The sequence below is a fragment of the Corapipo altera genome, unplaced genomic scaffold (genome assembly GCF_003945725.1).
Source record: "Corapipo altera isolate COAL_440 unplaced genomic scaffold, ASM394572v1 112, whole genome shotgun sequence".
Lineage (NCBI taxonomy): Eukaryota > Metazoa > Chordata > Aves > Passeriformes > Pipridae > Corapipo > Corapipo altera.
In genome coordinates this window covers 7,980,434-7,993,596 of record NW_020884899.1, presented here as the reverse complement: position 1 = coordinate 7,993,596, position 13,163 = coordinate 7,980,434, and the positions used below count along the sequence as shown (strand labels likewise).

Sequence of the window (13,163 nt, the reverse complement as noted above, 5' to 3'; positions counted from 1 at the left end):
ATGCAAAGAAAAAATTATAAAGACTATAAATCTGAATGTGTTAGACCTACAGAAAACTGGAGGATTGGAAGAAAACACCCACGAGCAAGTCACTCCATTATATTTCCCTGTGACTTTCTGAAGCAGTTGATGCTGTTTGGTTGGACATCCATGGATTTTGGATTAAGTCTTCTGCTGTGGCTGTTCTTATTATCCTATGTCTCTGTCTCATTTGAGTATTTTGTTTGTTTAATGTAAACCTTCTCAATTTTTAGCTAAACAAATGTAAAGCTCTGCGTGGGCTTTATTAAGTAGACTCAAGTGGTCTTACTTGCTGAATTCACTCAAACCTAAATAAGGCTTTTGGAATTCTGTGCAAGCAGCTTGTGCTGGTTGTGTTAAGCTGAAATGGTTATTTATCTCAGTGAAACTCATGCAGCTCTCACGTGCATGGTATTTACATTTCTGTAGCCTCTTCCTCTGAAAGGATTGTTCTTCCAGCGTTGTGCAGCTTGAACTTGCTTTCTTCTTTTGCTTAGAGATGTGTTTTCTAGTATCAGTTTGGAAAGCTGATCTTGCACTGTGCTTCGTAAAAGCTCTTGCTCCACGTTGGGGTAGAGGTTTGAATTTGAAGAGGAAAATTTTAAAGGGTCTGTATCTAGGGTAGGGTCTGGAAAGCCATTCTGTGGTATGGAGAGTTGGAAAGGAGAGAGGAGGAACAAGAGGTGGCCACCGAGGAAGAGTTCCCTCCTCACCCATTGCAGAAGCCTTTAAATGAGCTTTTACCTGGGCCTGATTTTAATTGTTAAGATAATTCATCTAAACATCACTTCTAAATTTTGGAAATTTAAAAATTAGCTCCCATCTGTAATCCATGAAGAGGAAGGAATCCCCTGCCTTGTGTGAATATTCAATCAGTATATGTAGACCTCAGCATGTAAATGATATGATTGGCAAATCCAGTCCTTCTTTAAACTTGGTGATAACCACTGAGTATTTACAACATTTGAGTTTAATGTTTGTGCTATCTAAAATACTGCAATTTGTTGATAAATTTTCATAGGACCCTCATTGCCCTGGGATGAGCATCACTGTAAGATGTACCTAATTGCTTTTAAATGGTTAACACTGTAATTGTGTATTTTAAGAGAAGTCATCAGCATTCTTGCTTCATTGTTGCTGTTTTTGCTCTAACACTGTTTTGTACTCATAAAAGATAGTCACATTTAATCAGAACTGACTAACATGTGTAAGTTAATATTCCCTTGAGGAAAAGTTCTAAATTTCACAGTTTGCTTCACAGTGTTCTTTAGTCACTTAAATAATTTCAGTTTGTTTATAGAATACCACAGAATTTTGGGTTGCCCAAACAGTTCAGGAATTTGGTAACCTTTCATTAACCGTATTGCTTTTTTGTTTCCTGCAAACATAGGGAGGAAAAAAGTTGGATTTAATATATTTTGATATTGTTATTTGAAAGTGTGCTGCTGAAACAAACACAAAAAAATATTGTTACTTTGGACCTTTGTAATGAGCATTTGTCAGTCCAGTATTATATCATGTTCCTGTCTTACTGTTCATTAAAAAAAAAACAAGATTCACAGGCCTGTTTATCAAGATACACTGTTGGATGATGAAGTCACAGAGTTCTTGAGTTGGGAAGTTGTTTCTGGATGCTGGTCTGGTCCAGAGCAGGTCCAATTATGTCAGGTTATGCAATGCTTAATTCTTAAATAAGCTGTTCCAATTCCTGAATATATGATTCATATCCCTAAACATAATGCTTAAATCAAGAATAGGTAAATTCGCCTTACAATTTCCTAAAATAAATGGCAGGCCTGGTAGTTGTTTGAGTGTTGTGTGTTATGGTAGAATTTGCCTATGTATAGTACTGAGACACACCTGAAATTCTTGGCTTTGGGAAAAATCTTCTGAAACCTCTATAATTTTCCATTTAAGGTGAACTTCATTCATTAAATATTGATAGTATTTGAACAGGCAAATACTGTCGAGGCTGTGGTACCTCATATCCAGCAGTGACCCTCGTGGACACCCAGTGGGTTTTCCAACAGCATATGCATGGAATGCCATTTGCACTCTCAGCAACAGGTTATTGGGAACTGAAGATCCAGACGTGGTATCTTTCTGTTTAATAACCCATGAATAGATTTTGCACTGGTTATTAAAATTGTTTCAAGGGTAATACCCCTTTTTAATTGCTATAAATTAGACACAGAGGCTGGTGATCAGAGATCCGTGTTTGGAGAGACAGAAAGTGTGATATCTTTGAATGTTTGCATAACCATAGAGATGTGATCCTCTCTCAAAGGGGACTGACACTGGGGAAGAACAGCCTGGAACACATCCTGCCTTAGTAATGTGTTCTTGTTTTAATTTTTTTTTTTTTTTAATAGACACAACCTTCTCCCAATGAAATTCTAAAGCAGATGGTCGTTCCTTTTTTTTGTTGCAGGGCCTACTTATAACTGTCTTGTAAGAACACGGATATTTAATATTTATGCAGTATGTACATATGCACTGCTACCATTTGTTGTCTCCATCATTTTAGTCTTCCATCTTGCTTAACAAACAATGTCCAGACTCTTTAGTTTTACAGTGTGGTTAATAGAGGTCTTTCCATCAAAAGAGTACATAATACTGGTGCTGATTTTTTTTGCTGCTGTGCCCCTTAAATGTCATCAAGTTTACAAAAGTAGGGACATGAACAAGTGAGTTATTCAGTTTTAAAGAAAATAGCTTGGAGCCTCTATCATCTTTAACCCCTCTAAGCAGACTCAGAAGAAGTTTGAGCCGATTTAATCCTCTTGAGACAAGAGCTTTGACAGAAGTGTGGAAATGCCACACTGCTTTATTTCTTTATAGCTGAAGCAGCTCCTTTTTTGTGAGTAAAGAGAACTCTCTTGTGCCAGCAGATCATTATTAGTGTAGGCTCTGTGGTACAAAACCTGTATTTGCTCTCTGTGTCTTAGAGATGCAAAATAAAGGATAATTTTGCCTTTCAGCTAACATTATCTGTTGGTTGACAGAAATTAAATGTATGTTGCTGAAGAGTATGGGAGGGGGAAGCCAATCCTGAAAAACCCAAATAAACCAAAACCTCCTACTCTTTCCTGGAGGTTTATTAGATGAACATGATCAAGAGCTATGTATGACTGCAAAAACCACAATGATGATAAATGAGACACATTGTTAAAAAGAAACCACTGATTATTGCCATGCACGGTGGATAAACTGATTTAAAAACTGATCTGGTAGGGAACTTTGTTTTCCCTGTAATTTGATACAGCCTCCTGGGTTGTTGCTGTAGCTTATAGATACATCTGACCTTTTCCTTCTCTGCTTTTTTAATTATTAATTATGCAATATTTGTTACTAAATGCATGATCTTATTGCAATATCATAATAATTTAGTTGAGTTCAGCAATAAAACTTTTTGACTTTATGTAACCTTAACTTTTAATGGAAATTGTAAAAAATCATGTTTATATATCTGGAGGAAAAGAGACCACAGCATTTAAATCTTGAATACATCTGTTTTTGTCTTTATTAAGCACTTACTTAAGCTACATTTTTTAATGTCAGTTTGTAAAAATGATGCTGATAGATGAGGAGTGTTAGTAGTTCGGTGGCAGTAAATGACTTTGTCCTCCTGGAGTACCAGGGGATCTATGAGCTTCTAAACATCAGTGCTCTCTTCTCCATCGGGGACTGGACACTCGTTCACCAGGTGTTCTGGCCAACAGGGCAGGTATTTCTGACACACAAGGATATTAGAAATTGTGATAGTAGAAATGCATGAATTGCTGCTGGTACAGGAGAAAGTACAGATTAGTGGGATGCTCCAAGCTTTCTTTAATTGCGCTGTTAAACCTAACAGATATGTACCTGTGAACTCAACATGTGATTCATGTCACAGAGAGAAATAGAATTAGTCTTTTGAGGTCTGGTTTTTTCTCCTCTCTAGATTTTTTTTTTTTTTAAATTTTTCTCATTCCCTGCCAAATTCCCTCCCGTGCTATTCCACCTTGTCTGCTCCCTGCTGTGCTAGGATTAAAAACCTGAACTTAGGTGGGGTTCTGACTTCTTTGGTCCTGTGTCTTCTAGCAATAGTCAGAACAAAGTTTAATCAACTGAGGAGCAAGTGTGTAAGTCACCTTCACCAGCTCACATGGACTCACTCTAAGTGCTCCTCAAATCTGAAAAATCCTAGCAAGGAAATGCTTTTAAACACTTTTTTTGGTGGTTTGAAGCAGTCTGAAGTAAGTTGGCTTCAAAATACTGTTTAAGAGAGTCTTACTTATTTTCCAAGCTTTTCCCTCATCCTGATATAATTTCAAAGTTTATACAAACTACTGTAGCATCAGATGTGCTGGAAATTAACTTTCTGCAACACAGAATGGAGCAATGCTACAAGAGATTTAGCAGAAATTTTGTCAGAATTAGGGTTTTGAACTCGCAACTGGGGTATGTTGTGACTATTTAAAATATAATGTGTTCTAATATGAGATGGAATTCATTAGGATATTTTTATAGTTAATAAGCGTGTAATTTCCAGTAAGACCAAACCTGAATGCAGATGGCCAGGTTTGTACTTATACAAGTAATATTTTGTTTATTCTGGTGATCTGGACGGCATGGCACGGTATTTAACTGCATAAACCTTACTTAAAAAAATACTTCCTCTTCTACCTGAAGATTGTTTGAACTTTTGAGGTGGTCATTTCTGTGATTCCCTGGCACACGAGTGCTCTGAGGGGGGGCCAGGCGGTGTGTGTGTGTGTGAGCTGTGGGGAAGGTGTAGCTGGGGTGGAGCCCCGTGGGGCTGTTTGCACCCACTGCAGCAGTTTGTGAGCACACGAGGCTGGCAACACACGGTGTGTGTGCAGCTGGGCAGCTTTATGGGTTTGTGCAGGCCTGATACTTCTGGGAAACATAATATTTTCTGTGTACGTGCTGTCTGGCTGCCCTGGCTGTGCACAGTTGGCTCTGTGTGTTTGAGAGCAGCGTGTCCAAGGTGTGTGAGTAGCAAGTGTACAGAGTGTTATAGTGACTGAGCGTGGGCCAGGCAGTTCATTCCCATGCATTCCACCTGGGAAACCCATCACAATCATGCAGGAGTCTGAGCTTCAGTTCCTGTTTATTTGCACTTAGATGTGGGTTTTATTTTATGCAGATACTGTAATGCCAATATCGTTTACCAAGAATATTCATTGAATGGAGAGCATTTCAGGGCATATTTTGAAGCAAGTTGATCACTCTTTAAAACACATTATATAAGTTCTGGTGTATTTTTGTTGTTCTGTATGCTTGACTCAAAATCTGTTTTCTGTTCTCAGGCAGCTATAAATGGTGTTATACCACAAGAAAATGGCATTCTGCAAAGGTAAGCACACAGGACTGGAGTATTACATGCAGAGAGTAATGCTGGGTAACAGTCACATTTTTTTCTTCCTGAATCCTAAGAAGATGATGTAATTCTCCTTTTAAAGCTGTTTCTGGAGCCACAAATTCTATTCGTGGCAAAGCTGCCTTAAAATTCAGTTTTTCCCATATTGGTGGAGGACTGGCTCAAACATCTATTCAAATTAATTTTTATTTTGAATTCATTGGTTGCTGGGTCACTCTGTGTGGGGTTCTCTCTACTGAGTCTGGATATTGGTATGCTTCTGGCTAAGTATTTTCTTTTCCCTTATGCATTTTTAAAGGTATTGATATACCATTCTTCCCTGTTCTTGGCCAAAAATGTTGGTATTTTCATAGGGATTTTTTTTATTTTTCTTGAATTGAATTACAGACAGCAGAAGCTGTGATAGATAAAGTAAGGTTGTTCCCTTCTAAAAGTAGTTTTACTGATTTTCTTTCAGTTTCTGAATTAAATTTTGGCATGTATACTCATACTTGGATGTCTTGAAGTCACTGAAGCTTGATCTTATAAGTGCTGATGAGGCAATTGAAAACAGAAGAACAGGAATTGAGCTACCTGAGAGAGACAGTAAAGTAGTGTTTAAAATTTTGTTCAACAAAGTACTTAATGTACTATTATAAGAAGTTTAATGATGACAGAAGATATATAATGTAGGTAAAGTGGTGGTTTGACATGTGTGTCAATACTTACTAAAGCTATCATTAAAGAGTCAGTTTTTGATTGAGGATAAAACTTTATTTGCTCAGTTAAGTTACTAAATATATATTTACTGTAAGGCCTACTTAGTCAATTTGAGACCAACTCTTTGTTGTACTGAGCACTTTTTCTACCTGTGTTAATAAGTCCTGACTTCAAAGCATTTCTATCCAAAATACCAGAATGTTTGATTGGGTGAAAGAAGCTGGGGAGTAGCTGTAGCAGTTCTGCCAGACTTGGATAACATGCTGGTCCAGTGTCCACTTACAGCATTGTTCCACAGTAATTCATCAATTTTTAGAAATGAGTAGATAGTCAAATGTGTTCCAAATGGTTTTTTCTTTTTTTCTTTCCCCTTCCAATGGAAGTGGTTTAAAGGGAGGCTTGGTAGACTTAAAACCTGGTGGTTTTCATACGAGGCTTATTTTACTGATATGAGGCTTTTTGTGTTCCATTAGAGGTTGCCAGTCAGATATGTAGGATGTCTTTTATGGTGGAATCAAATAGAATTAATAACTGGACTTGAAGTAAGTTAATTTATTGAAGTGAAAAAAGCACATTTGGTTTTGTAATTCAGTTGTTTGTTTTACAATCCAGTCTGCAGAACTGGGATACTCATTGCTTCTTTGGTCTATTAATAAAATGGTTATAGTACTTAATTCATAGTTGGCCATCAGATTTAAGACAGTGACCCATCACTCAGTATTTATACTTTTTTAAATCCTGAAAATAAAGCTGTTTCTTGTGCTCTTTAGACTTTTGGGCCTTTGACTTTTGAGCTGTAGGTCTCTGAGTGTGGGTCTTTGTAGCTGGGAGTTCATCCTTCTGAGCCTGCTGATGTGAGAAGTGAAGGAGCCCCTTGTTTTATGAGCATAACATGTTTTTTGATTTAAAATGTGGAAGGCACAATAATGGGGTTTGCAATAGCTGTGATATGCATTGCCATCCACATTTGCACTTTTTAAAGTTCAGGCCTTCTCTAGATGAAAAATTTGACTTACTGTATGAAGCATTTCCATTGAGAGATCTCATGGTATCTTCAAGAGGGACAGAAAGCATTTTTCAAATAAGTTCTGTTAAAGAATGGAAACGAGACAACCTGTGCTTCAGCATTTCCTAAATCCTTCCTTGCTTGGCTTCCATTCGTTCAGTGCATACCTTTTCCTGTCTTGCATCCACCATCATGATATCCTGTAACTGCTCAGCACAGGTGATCTTCCTGGTGAGAACATCTAAAAGGCAAAGCTTTAGGCTTATCGAATGAAGTGCCAATTTTGGTATGGTCATAATCCTTCTCAAGATAATTCTGGTATTGATTACATAATGATTTTTAGACTGAAATACTTGCTTAAATGCTTGTTTGTCATCCATGCTAATCTCCTGTAGCACTTCTGAGTCCTGAAATGTTAATGTTGCTGATATGAAGGTTATTTTCTAATTACTAATGGTTAGATATATAGTATATTCAGATATGACAATAGTTATCAAGAGGTGTGTGCTGTGAACCGTAATAAGTGAATAACACATCATTTCACTTTGCTAACTTTCATTTAAATGTATCAAACTGTTCTGTTTAAATCATCTTATCTGCATGTCTTTCAGTGAGTATGGTGGAGAGACTTTACATGGACCAGCCTATGGCCCCACAAGTCATTCTACAGCAGCTTCTTCAACCCCTTCCTCATCCTCAGCATTTCGCCATGTAGTGCCATCTAGACAAATAGTGGAAAGACAACCTCGAATGCTTGACTTCAGGGTTGAGTACAGAGACAGAAATGTGGATGTAGTACTTGAAGACAGCTCCGCAGTTGGTAAGGATTTGTAAAAATTCAGCGAAAACTGCTATCCTAAACCAAAAACAAACTAAAAAAATTCAACCCCCAAAATTCGAATCCTAAAGCAAAGCAAAGCAAAACCCCTCAAAAAGAAAAAAAAATCCTCCCCAAAATACAGCCTCCACAGCTACTAACCATTTTGAAATCTCTTTACAGCTTTAAAAAAGCAAAATTTCACTAATCCATTGTAAAGGTTAGTGATCTATCAAATATTTATTTTGAAATTTAGTTTTCTTATGAACTTGCTTCAGAAACCAAATGGAGATTAATGATTAAGTTTAGGCATGAAAACGTAATTTGGGGCAGGATTAGTATAGATGCAATCTGTTAATAAGTGGATGATCTTGGCATTTCCTCTTCGCATTTGTGTGGCTTCTCTTTCTGCATAGGATTAGTGACAAGATTAGAGGAGTTCTTCCTGGTGTGAAGAACATCGTTGCATTCTTCTCTACTCAATTTTTGTTTGATTCTTTTGTTCAAATTAAGACTTCTTTTATCAGTTTTATTGTCTTTATCCTAAAATTGTTGCATTTTGTTAGAAATATGATATTGTTAGTGTTACTATTTACATTCCCCAAACTGTGAGTTAATTTACTTTTGCTAAGGAAGAAGAGGGTTTTTTTTTTTATTTTCTTGTTTTTAGTGAAGAGCTTATACAGATCCAAATAAGGAACTACATGAAGAAATAGTTGATCAAAACAATTTTCCATGCTGCAGCCTTTTGTCTGGGATGAAATTTTCAAATTGGAACTTTTGATCCTTATTTGTCTTTTTAGGTGGCTGGTGCCACCTAGTGATGATTAGTTTGAATTCTTGATGCGTGTTCCATGTTTTCCGTTGCACTGTTGCATCCATGGAAATTAGACATAAAAGTCTGATCAAATCAGGATTTTGCAGCCATACTATTACATTTTTTTCTTTTCTTAATAACTTCCTAGTGGTTTTTACCTGAAAGCTGTAGGGCAGAAGGCAGTTCATGTCTTTCTTCTATATCTTGGGATATAAAGACAGGGCAGCCTTGTGTTTAAAACCTTTGAGTTTAAAGTCCTGAGAGACATGAGCAAGACAAATGGTAGAATTTCAGCTGTGGGCTTGAGGAAAGAATATTTTTTACTTCTTTGGGGATCTGCTTGGTGGGATCCCTGCAGGGCAAATGAACCTAGGGGAGCTGGTTGATCTTCAAGGACAACCTCTTCAGAGCACAGAAACAGTTCATCCAACATGCAAGAGGAGCAAGCATGGCAGAAGGCAGAAGAACAAAGAATTTCCAACTGAGCTAAATGCAAAAAGTACACTGAAGGGGGAAAGTAGTGATGGGCTACCCTGGAGGAACACAGAAATGTTGCCAGTGTGCAGGTTTGGTGTTAGGAAGACCAAAGCTCAGGTGAAGCTGAAACCAAACCACTGATGGATTAGAAGTGTTTTTGTCAGTACATCAGCATGAAAAGGAAGGCTAAGGAAAATGTGAACCTACTGTTCAGTGGTGATTGCTGCACTTGGTCTGTGGGAGAATTATGGAAGAAAATCTTCGTGGAAGCACTTTCTGAGCACAGGAGAGAAAAGAAAATGATTTGAAACAGCCAGCATGGTGATTTGAAACTTCAGCTAAAGGGAAGTTGTGCCTAATCGGTCAGCATTATTTATTTGCCTTTTGTGATTTGATGACTGGCTCTGTGGACAAAGGGAGAACAGTGGATGTCACTGTGGCTTTAGTAAGGCCTTTGATGTACTCTGCTGTTGTGTTTTTCTATTCATATTGTTAAGATAAGGACTGGATAAAAAACTGCTCAAAATAAATTTTAATCACATCAGAGAAAGTGCTGATATTCTGAAGGGCAAGGCTGCTGGACAGCCTGGAGAAATGGGCTAACAGGAGTCTCCTGAAGTTCCAAGAAAACAAAGTTGAAGTCCTGCATCTGGGATGGGATAACTCCATGTATCCCAATCTGTGACCTGGCTGAGGACTGACAGGCTAGAAAGCAACTTAATAATGAAAGGGATCAGTGCTGAACCCTTGCAGTGAGGAAGGCCAGCCATGTCCCAGGCTGTGTTGGCAAGAGTGTAGCCAGTGGATCCAGGGCAATAATTATTACCCTCCATTCAGTAGTTGCAAAGCTGCATCTGGAACACTGTGTTGGATTTTGAGGTCCAGTGTAAGAAAGGTGTTGATATTCCACAGTAAGTCCAGTCAGGAGTTTGGAGCACAGGGCTAATAGGAGAGGCACAGAGAAATGGATTTGTTCAGCCTGGAGAGGGGCAGGGGAGAGGTACAGACCTTACCCCTCTGTTCTACAGCTGTTCTACAGCTACCTGCTGGAGAACACAGAGCAGATGGAGCCAGACTTCTCTCGGAGGCTTATGATAATAGACGCAATAGACACAATTTGCAACATCAAGAATTCATGTTAGATTACAGAATTTTTGTTGTTGTGAGGGTGGTGAAGTACTGGAACAAGTTGGCCAGAAAAGTTGTCAGATTTCCATCCTTAGGTGTGTTCAGGAGCTAGCTGGACAAATCTTCGACTAAACTGATTTAATTAGACCTTTGAGTTGGGCTTGAGCCAGATGAGCTCCTGAGGTACCTTCCAGCCTGAATTATTTTATAACTGTAATATAACTAAAGAGAGAAGAGAACATCAAAATGTACAAAACATCAAAAAAGCTGTCAGAGCAGTCAAATTGTATGAACATTCGAGTTCATTAGGTCAGGACTATTGATAATAGAATTCGGTATCAAAAATAAGCACCCTCTTTGTTGCTGACAAAGTTTGGTGCTCCAGATAACATACAGCTGCAAATGTGTGTGTCTGACATATGCAGAATTATCCAAATGTATGTCCAAATCATCAGATCCTCCTGTGATTCTCCAATCATTCATACTTTGTGATTTTTTTTTTAAGCTTCATTTGTCCTTTACTGTTTGAAGTGGGTGTTACAAGAGTAAGTAGACTAAAAATGATTTTGATAGTAAATTTTTCCTTGGTATTGTTTTTTTTAATTATGACTCAATACTGTTTGAAATAAAGCAGTAAGTGTGTGTATTTTATGTATTTTCTTTTTTTTTTTTTTTTTCTTTAGGAGATATCAAACATATTCTAGAAAATGAACTTCAGATTCCTGCATCTAAAATGCTGTTAAAAGGGTGGAAGACTGGAGATGTAGATGATAGTGTAAGTTTTCAACTGTGTTTTCAGTTAACTGAATTCAGAGTTTCAAACTGAGCATCTGTGGGTGGGGATTACAATGCAAGAATTGTGAGTTTCAAACAGTGTCAGATGTCTCGAGTGGAACAAAGAACTCTTAATCTAAAACATTACCAAAAAAAGGAAAATCAGGACAAATCACTTTAGTTTGTGTTGGTTTTATGTGTAACGTGGCCCACCTACAAAAATGATGTTTTGAAGTTACAGTAAGTTTATCTTGAAACAAAATATGTGGTGATATTGTAAATAAATATCAATAATTAAAAGAAATAAAATAATATGTCAGAATTGGTGAACGTTTTGTATTTATAATGATTTTTCTCCCCTCAGACTGTTTTAAAAAGTCTACACTTGCCAAAAAATAATAGTCTTTATGTTCTAACACCTGACCTGCCTCCTCCTTCTTCAAGTCATTCTGGGTAAGTCTTTTGGCCATAAGTTCTGTTTGTATGATTTGGTTTATTGTGGTTTTTATGAAGCCACATGTATGTGCAGGGATCTGTAGTCAGTAAATACTAAAGCATTTTCACTGCTCTAATAAGTGTTGGGATGAGCTATATCATCACCTCGTTGATGAAAAGAAGGTTGCTGGGGTTTTTAAAACCATGATATGGTACATGAACGTTGTAGGTACATACAAAATTTTACACCTCTCAGATGTGATAACTTTAATTTAAAAGAAGTTCAGTCCCTGTGGAAATGAGAGCTGGCCTTGCATAAGTTGCTGCATTATGTTGGTTCATTTAATGTATTTTATAAATCTGTATAAATCATTCCCAGCAGATCTGAATTTTCTTTCTGGAATGTTTGTTACATTATTTTATCTTATCTTTTTGGACTTTTAAAATGTATGTAGATAGGCTGAATAATTAATTTCCTTTAACTGAGCAGAATATCTTTTATTACTGATTTGAACCCTCAAGAAGTAAACAGTTGAGTGTTCATAAGCCATGGAATCATCAAGGTTGGAAGAGACCTTCAAGATTATCTAGTCTGACCACCATAATCAGCCCTGAAACATATCCCCAAGGGCCCCATCCAGACACCTCTTGAACACTTCCAGAGATGGTGACTCCACCACCTCCTTGGGCAACTTATTCTAATGCCTGACCATTCTTTCAGTGAAAAAAAAATTCTGATACCTAACCTCAACCTGCCCTGGTGCAACTTCAGGCCGTTTCCTCTCATCCTTTCACTTGAGACATGGCAGAAGAGACCGATCCCCACATCACCACAGCCTCCTTTCAGGGAGTTCTAGAGAGCAGTAAGGTCTGCCCTGAGCCTCCTTTTCCCCAAGCTAAGCACCCCCAGCTCCCTCAGCTGCTCCTCATGACACTTGTGCTCCAGACCTTTCACCAGCTTTGTTGCCCTTTTCTGGCCACGCTCCAGCACCTCAGTGTCTTTCTTGTCATGAGGGGCCCAAAAGGGGACACTGGATTTGAGGTGTGGCCTCACCAGTGCCCAGTACAGGGGGCAGTTATTTCCTTAGTGTCCTGTTGGTCACACTGTTTCTCATACAGGACAAGAGGCCATTGGCCTTAGGTTGCCCCACCTGGGCACGCACTGACTGGTGTTCAGCCTCTGTGGACCAGCACCTCCAGGTCTCTTTCTGCTGTCAGTGAATATTCTGAACGTTTGAAAATGAAATGATGTTTTAAGGAAGATGCTCTTTTAAAGTAATTTGCGATTACCTAATTACTTCGGTTTGTTTTCTTTCCTGCCCTTTTTCCCAAAGGCGGTCCCGTATGTGCTTTTTACCAGGAAAATGCGAATTTTATTTGGTAGCCGCTAGAGGGTGCACAGGAATTGAGCCTGGGAAAGGAGCTGCTCCAGACTAGCCAACGCAGGGAGGGAGGGATGCGCTTGGAATTGGGCAAACTGCATGAATTCCATGTTGTCTGAAGAGGGAGTTGGCTTCCTGCCATTGCAGGCGATAGGAGAATATTCTGCAAGTGCAGTCGTTTTACTAGTGAAGGGAATTCTTTGGATCAATAGAAGTTAATA

General features: G+C 38.3%; 1 protein-coding gene across 1 annotated transcript in view; it reads left to right on the top strand.

Annotated features, from left to right (window-relative positions):
• The window catches only part of FAF1 (Fas associated factor 1), a 156,717-nt gene that overhangs the window by 28,384 nt on the left and 115,170 nt on the right, over nucleotides 1-13,163 (top strand). The window contains exons 3-6 of the mRNA XM_027649046.1: nucleotides 5,337-5,383; nucleotides 7,724-7,932; nucleotides 11,035-11,126; nucleotides 11,490-11,578. Coding sequence (XP_027504847.1) covers nucleotides 5,337-5,383; nucleotides 7,724-7,932; nucleotides 11,035-11,126; nucleotides 11,490-11,578 — 437 coding nt within the window. The remainder of the gene's footprint in view (nucleotides 1-5,336; nucleotides 5,384-7,723; nucleotides 7,933-11,034; nucleotides 11,127-11,489; nucleotides 11,579-13,163) is intronic.